The sequence below is a fragment of the Gallinula chloropus genome (assembly GCF_964237585.1).
Source record: "Gallinula chloropus genome assembly, chromosome: 29".
Lineage (NCBI taxonomy): Eukaryota > Metazoa > Chordata > Aves > Gruiformes > Rallidae > Gallinula > Gallinula chloropus.
The window spans coordinates 2,107,201-2,119,659 of record NC_140114.1 but is presented as its reverse complement, the minus strand read 5'-3'; the positions used below and the strand labels follow the sequence as shown (position 1 = coordinate 2,119,659).

Sequence of the window (12,459 nt, the reverse complement as noted above, 5' to 3'; positions counted from 1 at the left end):
ACCACAGCCCCTCTCACCCCTCCGCTCTCCTCTCCCCACAATGGGATCAGTGTTCATCTTCCCAGCTCCACCCAAACAATTAAGGAGGAGGAGGAGGAGGAGGAAGAGGAAGGGGGAGGGTTAAAATAAGAGGGGGGGGGGATATAAAAGGACCTGGGGGGGTTTAATGCGTGGTTTAAAGGCATCAGGTTTGGTTTTTGTTTTGTTTTTCTTTTCTCTTCCCACCCCACTCCCTTCCCTGAACGGTTTCTGTTCCTGTTTTCCTCATGGCTTCAGTATTTTTTGGGGAAGGTGAAGGAAAAAGGAAAGGATCAGGAAGGGATCCTGGATCCACACGGGCTGGGAACTCGGTTCCCAGCTCAACCAGCCCTTCCCACCTCACTGGTTGACTGGCTGTCTGTCTGTCCTTCCACACCCCAACCTTCACCACTCCACAGACAGTGCAAGATTCCTTCCCCCTGTTCCCTCCCTTCCCACCCCCCAACAAGCTCACACCCCCCAACACACACACCTTCCCCCACCCCCCTCCCCAAATATCCCCCCCCCCCAGCCAGCTTGAGGCACATCTGAACGGGCAGGAAATCCTCTCCAGAAGAAAACAACCCCCCCACCCCAACCTCAGGGAAAAAAAAAAGGGGAACTGGATGAATTTCGAGATTCCTGCTTCTATAAATACTAAAGTGTATAGAAAATAGACCGTGTGTCTGTCTGTCTGTCTGTCTGGAGCTCCTCTGTCCCTGTGGAGGCCCTCAAGTCCCTGCCAAAAGGCCTGGAAGCTCCCACAAACAAGAGCGACCGGCTTCCCTCTCCTAAGGGGAGCAAGACAACCGCCTCTCACCTGCAATTCAACAAGGAAAACAAAGAACACCAAAAATAAAACCCCCCTTCTAGAAGTCTCTACAATTCCCAAACCAGGCTAGCCCCCAGCCCCAGCACCCCCCCCACCCCAGCCCACCCCCCACCCTCCCTTTCCCCACGCTCTGCAACCTTGCTACATAAATACACAGATGTTTTCAGCACAGCTGGACAGCCAGGCTCTCCCCACCCCCCCCCACACCCCCTTCCTTGGGTTTAGGTGTCGGTGACGGCTGTAGCTGGCACAGCCTTGGGACCCCCAGTGAGGTGGGGGCTGCCCAGAGCCCCGTTCCAGTGGACTCTGCCGTTGGGACGTTCCTCAGGGGCGTCTGCCTGTCGGTCCCCGTTCCACCGGCGCTTGAGGCGCAGCTTGGGAGGCATCAGGGCGTCTTCTCTCTTCTCCTGCGGTCCCGATTCCCCGGCGGGTGGTTTCTCCACGTTGCTGCTCTCCCCTTGCTCCTGGGGTTCCTCTGCTGGGAAACCAGCCTGGCTGGGCGCCGCTGGGGCTGGGTGCCACGATGGTGCAGCTGGTCTGGCAAACACAGGCCCTTTCTCCTCTTCCAGGCTGCTGCCTGAGGCGCTGGAACCTTCCTCTCTCTCGCTTTTGTCTTTCCCTTTGGCCGGCGGCTCTTCGGCCTCTCCCTCCTTATCCACAGTGGGTTCCACCTTCACTCTGGGAGGAAGAGGAGGAGGAGGAGGAGGAGTAGCTAACTGGGGGTTCACCGGTTCCTCGGCGCTTTCCAGTCTCTCCCTGTTTTTCCGCCCCACGGGAGGTGGTTGCAGCTTGATGGGGAACTGGGGCTGCTCCTCCAAGGGCATTTGGCACTGTAGTGGCGGCACCATGAGCGGGTAGCGGGGGAAAGTCCGCGGGCTCAGGTGGTAGTTGAAGACAGAGCAGGCTTGAGAGTGCAGGTAGTGTTTCATTTCCTCGGGGTTGAAAGAGAAGCAGCTGCTACCTGTGAAAGGGCTGAGGCCCGGAGAAGGGCTGTAGGAGAAAAGGGTGGGAGTCAGGGACAAAGCCGGAGAGATGGGGACGTTCAGGACCCCGCCGCGCCCCGGCAGAGGGGACACGGCGAAGGGGCTGTGAGGATCTGGGTAGATGCCAGGCCTGGTGAAGAGGGGCAGCATGATCTCAGGCTTGCGCTTCTGGTGGTTGACGCTCCCGGCGCCCACGGTGTTGCGGGAGGTCATGAGATCCACCCCCCGGCGCCAGTCTGAGGAGCCGTCCTCCAGCTCCGGCACGTCCGGCTTCCTCTCGCCGCCCTCGCCCAGCCCGTCGGGGTTGGATGGGACCAGGGAACCACCAGGGAAACGGGAAGGTTGAGCATCTTCGGTGGGAGAGTGGGTGTCCAGCGGGGGGAAGTGGAAGCGGGATGAAGCCGTGGGGACGGGGGGAGCGCTCTGAGGCACCACACCTGGGGTACAGGGAGAGAAAGAGAGAGAGAAGAGGGGTTGCTGAGGGAGTTCAATCCCAGGGAAGGAGCTGCTCCTGCCCGCAGGTGTTTTGGAAGAGTAACACAAAAATACCCCTGGTGCCATCGCCAAACGCTGCAGACAATTAGATGGGAGGGGCCTCTCCCCATCTGCTCCCTCTCCCTGCACAGCTCTGCTCTCCTCTGCGCACCCCAAAACCTGGCTGCTGCTGGGGAGGAATCGTCTCCTCTCCCTGTCCTGAACCTCCAGTGGCACTGGAGTCACTTCCACTTTCAGATGGCCTCTCCTGACCTCCTCAGGCTCTGGTTTAACCAGAAACCATCCCGGAGCTGGTGTGGTAGGAGCCCAGTTAAGCAATCGGGCTCCAGCGCCGCGGGGAGAAGCGCTGCTGGGAAACCTCCAGCTGAGTGAAACCCCCTGATTCGGGCTTTTCTGGGAAGAGCTGCTCTCCAAGCCCTCTGCCAGCAACGCCGACGGCTCCTCTGCCACCACGGTGCCCGTGGAGCCGCCTCAGCTACGGCTTAATCACAGAGTCACAGGGCTTGGAAGGGTCCTCAAGAGATCTCTCTCTGGGTCCAAGGGGTCTGAAGGGACCTCAAGAGATCTCTCTCTGGGTCCAAGGGGTCTGAAGGGACCTCAAGAGATCTCTCTCTGGGGCCAAGGGGTCTGAAGGGACCTCAAGAGATCTCTCTCTGGGTCCAAGGGGTCTGAAGGGACCTCAAGAGATCTCTCTCTGGGCCCAAGGGGTCTGAAGGGACCTCAAGAGATCTCTCTCTGGGGCCAAGGGGTCTCAAGGGACCTCAAGAGATCTCCCTCTGGGTCCGAGGGGTCTGAAGGGACCTCAAGAGATCTCTCTCTGGGGCCAAGGGGTCTCAAGGGACCTCAAGAGATCTCTCTCTGGGGCCAAGGGGTCTGAAGGGACCTCGAGAGATCTCTGGGTCCAAGAGGTTGGAAGGGGCCTCAAGAGATCTCTGGGTCCAAGGGGTCTGAAGGGGCCTCAAGAGATCTCTGGGTCCAAGGGGTCTGAAGGGACCTCAAGAGATCTCTGGGTCCAAGGGGTCTGAAGGGACCTCAAGAGATCTCTGGGTCCAAGGGGTCTGAAGGGACCTCAAGAGATCTCTGGGTCCAAGGGGTTGGAAGGGACCTCAAGAGATCACCACACTCCTTCCATAACAACCCACGTGGAGTCAAACCCTTCCACCTCCTCTCTCACCTCCCCAACACCCTCACTGATTCTTCCTTCCCTTCAAAAAAGCTGCATGAAGGAGAATCCAGAGGAGAAACCCTATTCCAGTGCCCCAAACAGGTTTGATATCCCAACCCCCCATCCCAGCCAGAAGGAAAGAAAACAGGTTGTAATTAGACAAGTGCATTCCAGTTCTCCAAAGTCCTTTCTGTTTTTTCAAATGCATGCCCCAGAGATAGGAGGGAGTGGCTGCAAACAGGGAGAAGGCAGAGAGCAGTGAGCAACAGCGAGCTGGAACTGCCCAGACTCGTTGCTGCAAGTAATTAGAGCTTAAAGAGAGCAGCTTCGTTGGCTGCCTGACACCCCCGTGCTTTAAGGGCTCCTGGGGAATGTGTTTCCTTCTCAGTGTCCCACAGAGGTGAAGCAGAGCCCTTTGGTGAGCGTTCCCATCCTCCCAGCCCTGTTTTGGGGTTGCTCTTTGCTCAGGAGACAAGGCCCTGAGAGCCAGTGTGGGTTTGCACCCCGCTGGGACTGCCCAAGGGAGCGTCAGGGGCTGAGCTGGAGGAGCAGGCACAGGCTGTGCCCCTGAGAAACCCTCCTGCCCACAGGGAACCTCCTTTCCCCCTTCCCCTCCCTCCTTTCCCCCTTCCCCTCCCTCCTTTCCCCCTTCCCCTCCCTCCTTTCCCCCTTCCCCTCCCTCCTTTCCCCCTTCCCCTCCCTCCTTTCCCCCTTCCCCTCCCTCCTTTCCCCCTTCCCCTCCCTCCTTTCCCCCTTCCCACCTCACTGTCCCCTCCCCTCCCTGCTCTCCCCTTCCCCTCCCTGCTCTCCCCTTCCCCTCCCTGCTCTCCCCTTCCCCTCCCTGCTCTCCCCTTCCCCTCCCCTGCTCTCCCCTTCCCCTCCCCTGCTCTCCCCTTCCCCTCCCCTGCTCTCCCCTTCCCCTCCCCTGCTCTCCCCTTCCCCTCCCCTGCTCTCCCCTTCCCCTCCCCTGCTCTCCCCTTCCCCTCCCCTGCTCTCTCCCTGCCAGACAAATCTCCCTGGCTTCCCCTGGAGCACTCCTGGGGAGGTGAGAACTAAGTGCTGGGAGAAAGGCTGGGCCAGGCACCTCTGCCTTCTCCTTTCCTCTGCTGGGGAGAGCTGCAGTCCCACTGGAATCATTTCCAGAAGGGGGGATTTTGTTTTATTTAGGTTTTTGCCCCCCATGGACTCGCTGGCCGCTCGTGTCCCTGGCTGTGTGGTGACTGGGCAGTTAGAGAGGCATCACCTCAGCTCTAGATGAGGGGGAGGGAGGGGGTTTAACTCCAGAAAAACCCACCCAACCTACAAAAAAAAAGGGTCTAGCAAAGAAAGGATCCTGTTCCAGAGAAGATCCAGCAACACTGCAGACCCTGGGACAAAAGCAGGGCCAACTCCTGCTACCAGGAGGGACTCAAAGGCCTTTTGGGAGGAGAAGGGAACAATCCCACTCCCTTCCCAAACTCCTTTTTGTTATCCTGATGGTTCTGCCTCAGGGAAACTCAATGAGCACCCTGGTTTTAGTCAAACCTGGGTGAGTTCCTCCTCTCCTCTGTGCTCACTACTCCATTCCTCCCAACTCCAGGCACAAGTTGGGTGGGAAAACCCAATTCCTTTCACTGGGAAGGAGCAGAACTGCAGCAAACAGGGAGCTTGTGAGGGAGCAGGGAGGAGAGCAGAGGGCTGTTAAGCTGTGAAACCCTCTGCCAGCCCTCACCTGCATGACACACAGCCTGTCCCTAAGCTCCTTGGCAAGCAGGGTCAGCTTTATATGGCCCCATAAACTTACCTGAGGAGCACGTGAGGGAGGCAAGGTCCCTGTGACAGAGCTTAAACCCCCCTCTGATCCCAAGGCCACCCACCCCTGAGAGCAGAGCAAAGCAAACCCAGTGAGCCAGCTCAAATAGGAAACCAAAACACCTCCAATCCCCCCCAAAAAGAACCACCCCAGATGTGTCTACCCCAGGGAAAGGGAGTTCCAGATAAGGCTTTATCAGCAGCCAGCCATTCCCAGAGGAGGAGCTGGCTGAGAGGGGCTGTGCTGAGGCTGCCTGGCCCCCCTTCCTCCCAGGGGACAGGTGAAATGAAGCCCCAAAGCCTCACTCACCATTAGGCCTGATGTTAATGAAGGGGTAATTGGGCATCACCAGCTTGTTGAAGTTGAATTTGTAGGTGAATCTTTTGCCTTTTGTCTTGTGGAGAATCCTCTTGTTGTAGTAGTATCTGTAAAGGGAAGGGAAAGAGAGAGGTGAAGGGTTAATAAAGGTTTGGAAAGGGGGGGAAATCAGGGATTGGGAGGGGGGGGGAATCCAGCTTTGGAAATGGGGGGGATCCAGCTTTGGAAAGGGGGGGTGTCCAGCTTTGGAAAGGGGGGGGGATTCCAGCTTTGGAAAGGGGAGGGGGGGGATTCCAGCTCTGGAAAGGGGGGGGGATACAGCTTTGGAAAGGGGGGGAGGTGTCCAGCTTTGGAAAGGGGGGGGGATTCCAGCTTTGGAAAGGGGAGGGGGGGAATCCAGCTTTGGAAAGGGGGGGATCCAGCTTTGGAAAGGGGGGGGGATTCCAGCTTTGGAAAGGGGGGGGTGTCCAGCTTTGGAAAGGGGGGGGTGTCCAGCTTTGGAAAGGGGGGGGGGTGTCCAGCTTTGGAAAGGGGGGGGGGTGTCCAGCTTTGGAAAGGGGGGGGTGTCCAGCTTTGGAAAGGGGGGGGTGTCCAGCTTTGGAAAGGGGGGGGTGTCCAGCTTTGGAAAGAGGGGGGATTCCAGCTTTGGAAAGGGGGGGGGTGTCCAGCTTTGGAAAGGTCTCCTGTCTTTAGCACCCTCACCATCCAGCCTGGATGTACCCAGCGAACACGGAGCTGCCCAGAGGGTTGATGTGGTTCATACCAGAAAATATCAGGAGCTGGGGAAGGTTCCAAACAACACCCACTCCTTTCACAACACCTCTCCAGCAGCAGGGTTGGAATCACTTTACAGGTCACTGTGCACCCTCAAATGTGTGGGGAAAGGTGGGATCATGAAGGGATCGGTGTTGTCACCCCCCTGTCCAAACTGGGACCAGTGCTGTGGGCTGGGGGAAGGTGTCTTGTGTTGGTTCTACCTCCCTGTTGCCATCAGCTGAGTCACTCTGTGACTGGCAGGGAACTGTTACAGACCCCCTGAGGGGAAAATCAAGGTGAACTTTTAATTACACAGACCCCAGGAGGGGGAAAACACACTCCTGGGCTGGGCAGAACTCAGCCCAACACCAGCACCACGCAAAAAGGGTCCGAATCACCCAGCTAATCCCCTCTGCAGCCTCCTCCCCCTCCTCCCTGCTTACACCACCACTGTTTGTCCTCAGCCTCCTCACGCTGGTGTACAAACAAAGGCGTTACACAGGGCTCTCAGGAGGGGGGGGGTTAACACACTCAGCAGGCTCTGAGCAGGAGGAAGGAGCTGAAGTGGGTGCTGATGACCCTCTCGGCGTGGAGATGCCAAGACAGGCTCAGCATTGGCAGGTGGAGGCTGTTTTCCACCCCCAAGCACCAATTACAGCCTCAGGACCATTGAATTTATTGTTTCCTTCCTGTTCCAGTCCGAGACTTTTGTGTTCAGTGCCTTGTTTGTCTTTGTCAGCTCCACCCAGGAGGTATCAGAGGGCGTAAGGCAGCGAAGTCCACGTTCCAGGCTGATAATGCCAGGACCTGTCAGGAACTCAGCCACTCCTGTGTGAGGTGACAGGCTCGAAACGGGGAAATACCTCTGAGGGTCGTGCTGATTTCCCACTGGGTGATTGAAAAATACACAGAGGTGGCTGGGGATGGGGGGGAAATAACCCCAAAACACTAAGGAAGAGGTTAAATGTAGGAGGGAAAAGCTGTAGTGGGAGGTTTGGGAGTTGTGGTGGGTAGAGGGAGGGATACTCAGTGCTTCTCCTACACCAGGGGATAGTGGTGGTGAGAGGATTCCTTCAGAATATCTGGATTGGGGCTTGGGAAACACCCCCCAGTCTGGCTTTGGGACCTCTGCCTCACACAGAGAGCGAGTAGAAAGGATGTTAGAAAGGGGAGTTGCTTTCTCTGAACCCCTTGATGGTGTGATACTAGAGTAACACCTCTGGTTTCCTCCCACACCTTGGTTGCTCAAGCCAGAGGCAGCACTGGAAGCTGAGCAGAAGAGAGAGAAAAGCTCGCCCGGAAGGAAGCTGGTGCTGGTAATGACAAGGGGGACTAGAGGTTTACACCGTGACGCAGGAGGAGACGTAGGGACTCCCTCCTCTGAGTCTGATCATACCCAGAGACAGACCTACCTGAGCAACACAGCAGCCTGAGAGGCAAAACTGGCCCCAAACCTCCCAGAGATGGAGGGGCTGGGGAAGGAGAGATGGAGGAGCCAGGGTGGGGGAGGGAAGGAGGGATGGAGGAGCCAGGGTGGGGGAGGGAAGGAGGGAAGGAGGATCCTTGATGGGTGAGAGGAGGGAAACAGAATCCAGGATGGGGGAGGGAAGGAGGGAAGGAGGAAAGGAGGAAAGGAGTGAAGCAGTGAATGGTCTGGGTTGGAAGGGACCCCAAAGGTCCCAGAGCTCCAACCCCCCTGCCAGGGTGGGGAGGGACCCCAGGGGTCCCAGAGCTCCAACCCCCTGCCAGGGTTGGGAGTGACCCCAAGGGTCCCAGAGCTCCAACCCCCCTGCCAGGGTTGGGAGGGACCCCAAAGGTCCCAGAGCTCCAACCCCCCCGCCAGGGTTGGGAGGGACCCCGAGGGTCCCAGAGCTCCAACCCCCTGCCACAGGACACCAACCTCCAGGCCTGGAGCTACACAAGGTTGCCCAGGGCCCCATCCAGCCTGGCCTTGGACACCCCCAGGGACGGGGCACCCAGGGAAGGAGGGAAGCTGGGAAGCAGGGAAGCTGGGAAGCAGGGAAGCTGGGAAGCAGGGAGGGTTGTGCTCACCTGAGGGCCCGGCTGAGCTTGTCGTAGTTCATCTGGGGTTTGCATTTCCTGCGCCCCCAGAGCCGGGCCACCTCGTCGGGGTCCTTGATGACGAACTCCCCGTACTCGCCCTGCTGCCAGGCGATGACGTGGCGGAACTCCTCCTTCTGCAGCAGCTCCAGGATGAAGTGCCAGAGCTGGATCTGCCGCGAGCCGGGGCTCGACTCCGTCTTGTAAGCCCACTCTGGGAAATGGTAACCTTGGGAAGGGCCAACAGAGCAGGGGGGGGAACCCAGATAAAGATCCACCCAGCAGCAACAGGAGCTCACAGCTGGATTTATCCTCTCTTCCCCTCAAGGAGGCCACACAGCATCGTTGTGAAGGAGAGAAACCCGGCTCTCCTCCTCTCCCTGCTCATTCTTTTCCTCCAAACCCAGCTCTCCTCCTCTCTCTCCTCATTTTCTTCCTCCAAACCCAGCTCTCCTCCTCTCCCTGCTCATCCTCTTCCTACAAACCCAGCTCTCCTCCTCTCCCTGCTCATCTTCTTCCTCCAAACCCAGCTCTCCTCCTCTCTCTCCTCATTTTCTTCCTCCAAACCCAGCTCTCCTCCTCTCCCTGCTCATCTTCTTCCTCCAAACCCAGCTCTCCTCCTCTCTCTCCTCATTCTCTTCCTCCAAACCCAGCTCTCCTCCTCTCTCTCCTCATTCTCTTCCTCCAAACCCAGCTCTCCTCCTCTCCCTCCTCATCCTTTTCCTCCAAACCCAGCTCTCCTCCTCTCCCGGGTCATCCTCCTACTCCAAACCCAGCTCTTGTCCTCTCCCTGCTCATCTTCTTCCTCCAAACCCAGCTCTCCTCCTCATCCTCTTCCTCCAAACCCAGCTCTCCTCCTCATCCTCTTCCTCCAAACCCAGCTCTCCTCCTCTCCCTGCTCATCCTCTTCCTCCAAACCCAGCTCTCCTCCTCATCCTCCAAACCCAGCTCTCCTCCTCTCCTTCCTCATTCTCTTCCTCCAAACCCAACTTTCTTCCTCTCCCTGCTCATTCTCTTACTCCTTTTGCCCCCCCCTCCTTGGAGAACCCCCCCAACCCCCCCCCCCTCACCCCCCAAACCCCACCCCAGAAAGGAACCCCACCCCAGAAAGTGACACGAAGCGTGAGAAGCAGCATAAAGGAGCCCAAGAGCTTCAGCCAACGTCACAATTTGTAACTCCAGCTGGCCAAAAATAAGGGAAATAATCCAGATTGGAGCATTTGGAGTGCTGCTGGTGGGGGTGGGGGGCGTGGGGGGGCACGGGGGGGTGAGGGCAGAGAGCTCCCAGTGCCTCCAGCTCCCCCTTGTTCCTGAGCAGCCCTCTCCAGCTTGGGCTGTGCCGGCAGATGTTTCTGAGCAGCTGCCAAGTTGGGCTTTCTCAGAACAGTTTCCCAGCACAACTGCTAAGAGGAGGAGGAGGAGGAGGAGGAGGAGGGGTGGGTAGGGGGGTTTGCTTGGGGTGTTATTTTCCCTTTTCCAAATCATCCTAGCCACAATTTGAAGGCTCTGGCAGGGTGGAAGAAGTCCCATCACCCTCCAACGCCACCCACACAGCTACTGCTTGGCTGCCACACAGCCACAACCAGGCACGAGCTGTACCAGGGCGGAGAGGATCCACCTCAAGAGATCCCCAATCCTCCCAAACAAACACATCTCCAGGATGATTCCTCTGCATATTAAACCCTAGACTGTTAAAAAAAAAACACCCCCCCCTTCTCCCTGCCAGCCCAGAGAGCTGCTGGCTCCTTACTCACACACACAGCCTTTGCCCACGTACAACCAGCTTTTTTGGGGAGAGGTGGAATTAATCCCTCCTGAGCTCCTTTATCCTGGGAAAAGGAATTCGTAACAGCTGAGCAACTCAGCTTTTAGACTTCCTTACCTCCTCCTCCTTCTGGCTTATCCACAATGCTGCAGCCTGCTTTCATTTTCTTCCCTCCTGCTGACTGGGGGAACAGAAGGAAACTGGCGTCAGCGACATCCCATTAGCCCAGCAGATCGGGATTCCTCCCGCGAGGCCACCTCAAGGTGTAACCCTGCCTGTCCCAAGAGGTGTTAGAAGGGATCTCCCAGCCTGGAATCATCTCTGAAGCCAGGTTTTGGGGTTGTTTGGGGTTTTGTTTTAATCCCAGATATGAAAAGGCAGGGTGTTGAATCCTGGCTCTGCTGGTAGAAGCCGGGCTGGGGAGCGGGGCGGCACGGCGCAGCCCTCAGACAGACAAAACAAGCCAAACACAGTTTGTCTTCTGTTACTAGACGGGCTCTGCTGCCAAAATACACAAGCTGCTGAGCTCGCCCAGATGTACCAGGGAGGGAGAAGGAGGGAGGGAAGAGGAGGGAAGAGGAGGGAGGGAGGGAGGGAAGAAGGGGGGCGGGTGGAGAAGGGGGGGGGGGAATCAAATCCCGGCTCCCGATCGCAGCCGCCGCATCTGGTGGGCTGGGCTGGAAGGGGAAAGGGGCAGCGGCTCAAACCCCCTCCAAATCCAAAGGGAAAAGGTGTTTTCCACCCCCTTCTCCTCTCTATCTCAGCCCCCTCCGGGCTCGCTGAGAAGATGAACCCCCCCCCCCCCCCACTCACCCACCCCCCCCTCCCAAAACCTCCCCCCCTCCAGCCTCAGCCCCGTCTCCCCGCTGCCCCCGGGAAGAAGCGGCCCCGGCTCCGGCCCCGCCGGGCTTTCCTGCTTTCCAAGGTTCAAAGTATGTAAATGGCTGCCAGGAGGAGCCGAGGCGCCGCGGCGGCGGCGGCCGACGGCTCCGGGTTCCCGTTACAGCACGGCCGCCGCCTCTGCCTCCCTGCCGCCGGCCTGCCCCGGCCTGCCCGCCCCGCCGCTCCCCGCCCCTGCCCCGGGCGGGGCAGCGACGGCACCGCCGACACCGCCACCCCCCCCCCTCCCTTTCCCCCACCCCCCCACCCTCCTACCCGGACGGGGGAGCCCCGGGAAGGGCCCAAACAGCCGCCGCCGCCTCCCTGTCGCCGTTAAACCCTCCCCGGTGGAGCCGTCGGGCTCCTCCCGGTTACCGAGTCCGTTCCACACACACACACACATCCCCCCCCCTCCTCAATCTCCCTTTCCCTCCCTTCCCCCGGCCGCCGGGAACCACACGCCCCCACCGGCCTCCTACGCACCCAAGCGCCTGGTTACCGGGAAGGCCGCCCCGCCACCGCTCCCCGCAGCCCAACGCCGTCCGCTCCCCGCCCCGCCCCGTCCAGCGCACCCCGGTAACCGGGGAGGGGACGGTGGGAAGGCGGGGGAAGGGGGTGTCTCCCCGCTAAGGCCTCCCCCACGGCGCGCCCCCGCCGCCCCCAGCATCGCCGCCCAAAGGCTCCGGCAGCCGGGCCCGCTCCTCACCGAGGGTCTCCCGGTTACCGGCGGGGCAGCCCCGCCGCCGTGTGCCGTCGTCTCCACGCCCCCCCCCCCCCCGCCCACGCTAACCGCCCCCCCCCCCCACCCCGGGCCCTCATCGCTCCCCCAGGGCTGCGCGGCCGGGGCGTCCCCAGCGGGGATCGCGCGGCGGGTTGAGGGTGACGCTGGACTCGGCCGCGCCCGGGACCCACCTGCGGGGGCGGCGTCGGGCCGGGTCCAGCGTCCGGGCTCCCCGGTGCTCGGGCTCCGGCGGCCGGGAGCGGGTGGGGTGCTGGGGGCGGCGGGAGCGCGGCCGGGCCGCGGTGCCGATGCGGGGTACGCGCCGCTCGCCTCTCCGCCGCCGCCGCTGCTGCCGCCGCCGCCGCTGCCTCCCCCGCACGGCCACCGGAACCGGAACCGCCGCCACCGCCCACACACTTCCGGGCGCGCTCCCGAACGGGCTTCCGCTTCCTGCCCAGCGGGAGCGCGCGCGCGTCGCGTCCCCCCCCTCCCACTCCCCCCACCCACCCCGCTCCACCTCCCCCCCCGGGCGCGGCGACGGGTGGCGGCGGGGGACAAACTAAGGGGGGAAGCGAAGCGGCTGATGGGAGACAAGATGGGGGCGGGGGGAGATGCTTTAGGGCTGGGGGGTCTTCTCGGCGCCACCCCCAGCCTTGTGTGTGTGGCACTCGGAG

At 60.2% G+C, this 12,459-nt stretch overlaps 1 protein-coding gene and 1 long non-coding RNA gene across 2 annotated transcripts; one reads left to right on the top strand and one right to left on the bottom strand.

Moving 5' to 3' along the window:
- Positions 1-1,071: 1,071 nt before the first annotated feature.
- On the bottom strand, positions 1,072-12,093 carry ETV3 (ETS variant transcription factor 3; the record flags this gene model as incomplete). Its single annotated transcript, XM_084276808.1, has 5 exons — positions 11,977-12,093; positions 10,303-10,366; positions 8,412-8,649; positions 5,595-5,710; positions 1,072-2,270 (listed from the first exon to the last, which is right to left on the bottom strand). The coding sequence occupies exons 2-5, from the start codon at positions 10,346-10,348 to the stop codon at positions 1,072-1,074; spliced, it is 1,599 nt and encodes a 532-aa protein (XP_084132934.1). The 5' UTR covers positions 10,349-10,366; positions 11,977-12,093.
- On the top strand, positions 7,159-8,523 carry LOC311202257. The gene is made up of 3 exons (XR_014617909.1): positions 7,159-7,191; positions 7,610-7,675; positions 8,472-8,523. It is a non-coding gene; the product is annotated as an uncharacterized lncRNA (long non-coding RNA).
- Positions 12,094-12,459: the final 366 nt, after the last annotated feature.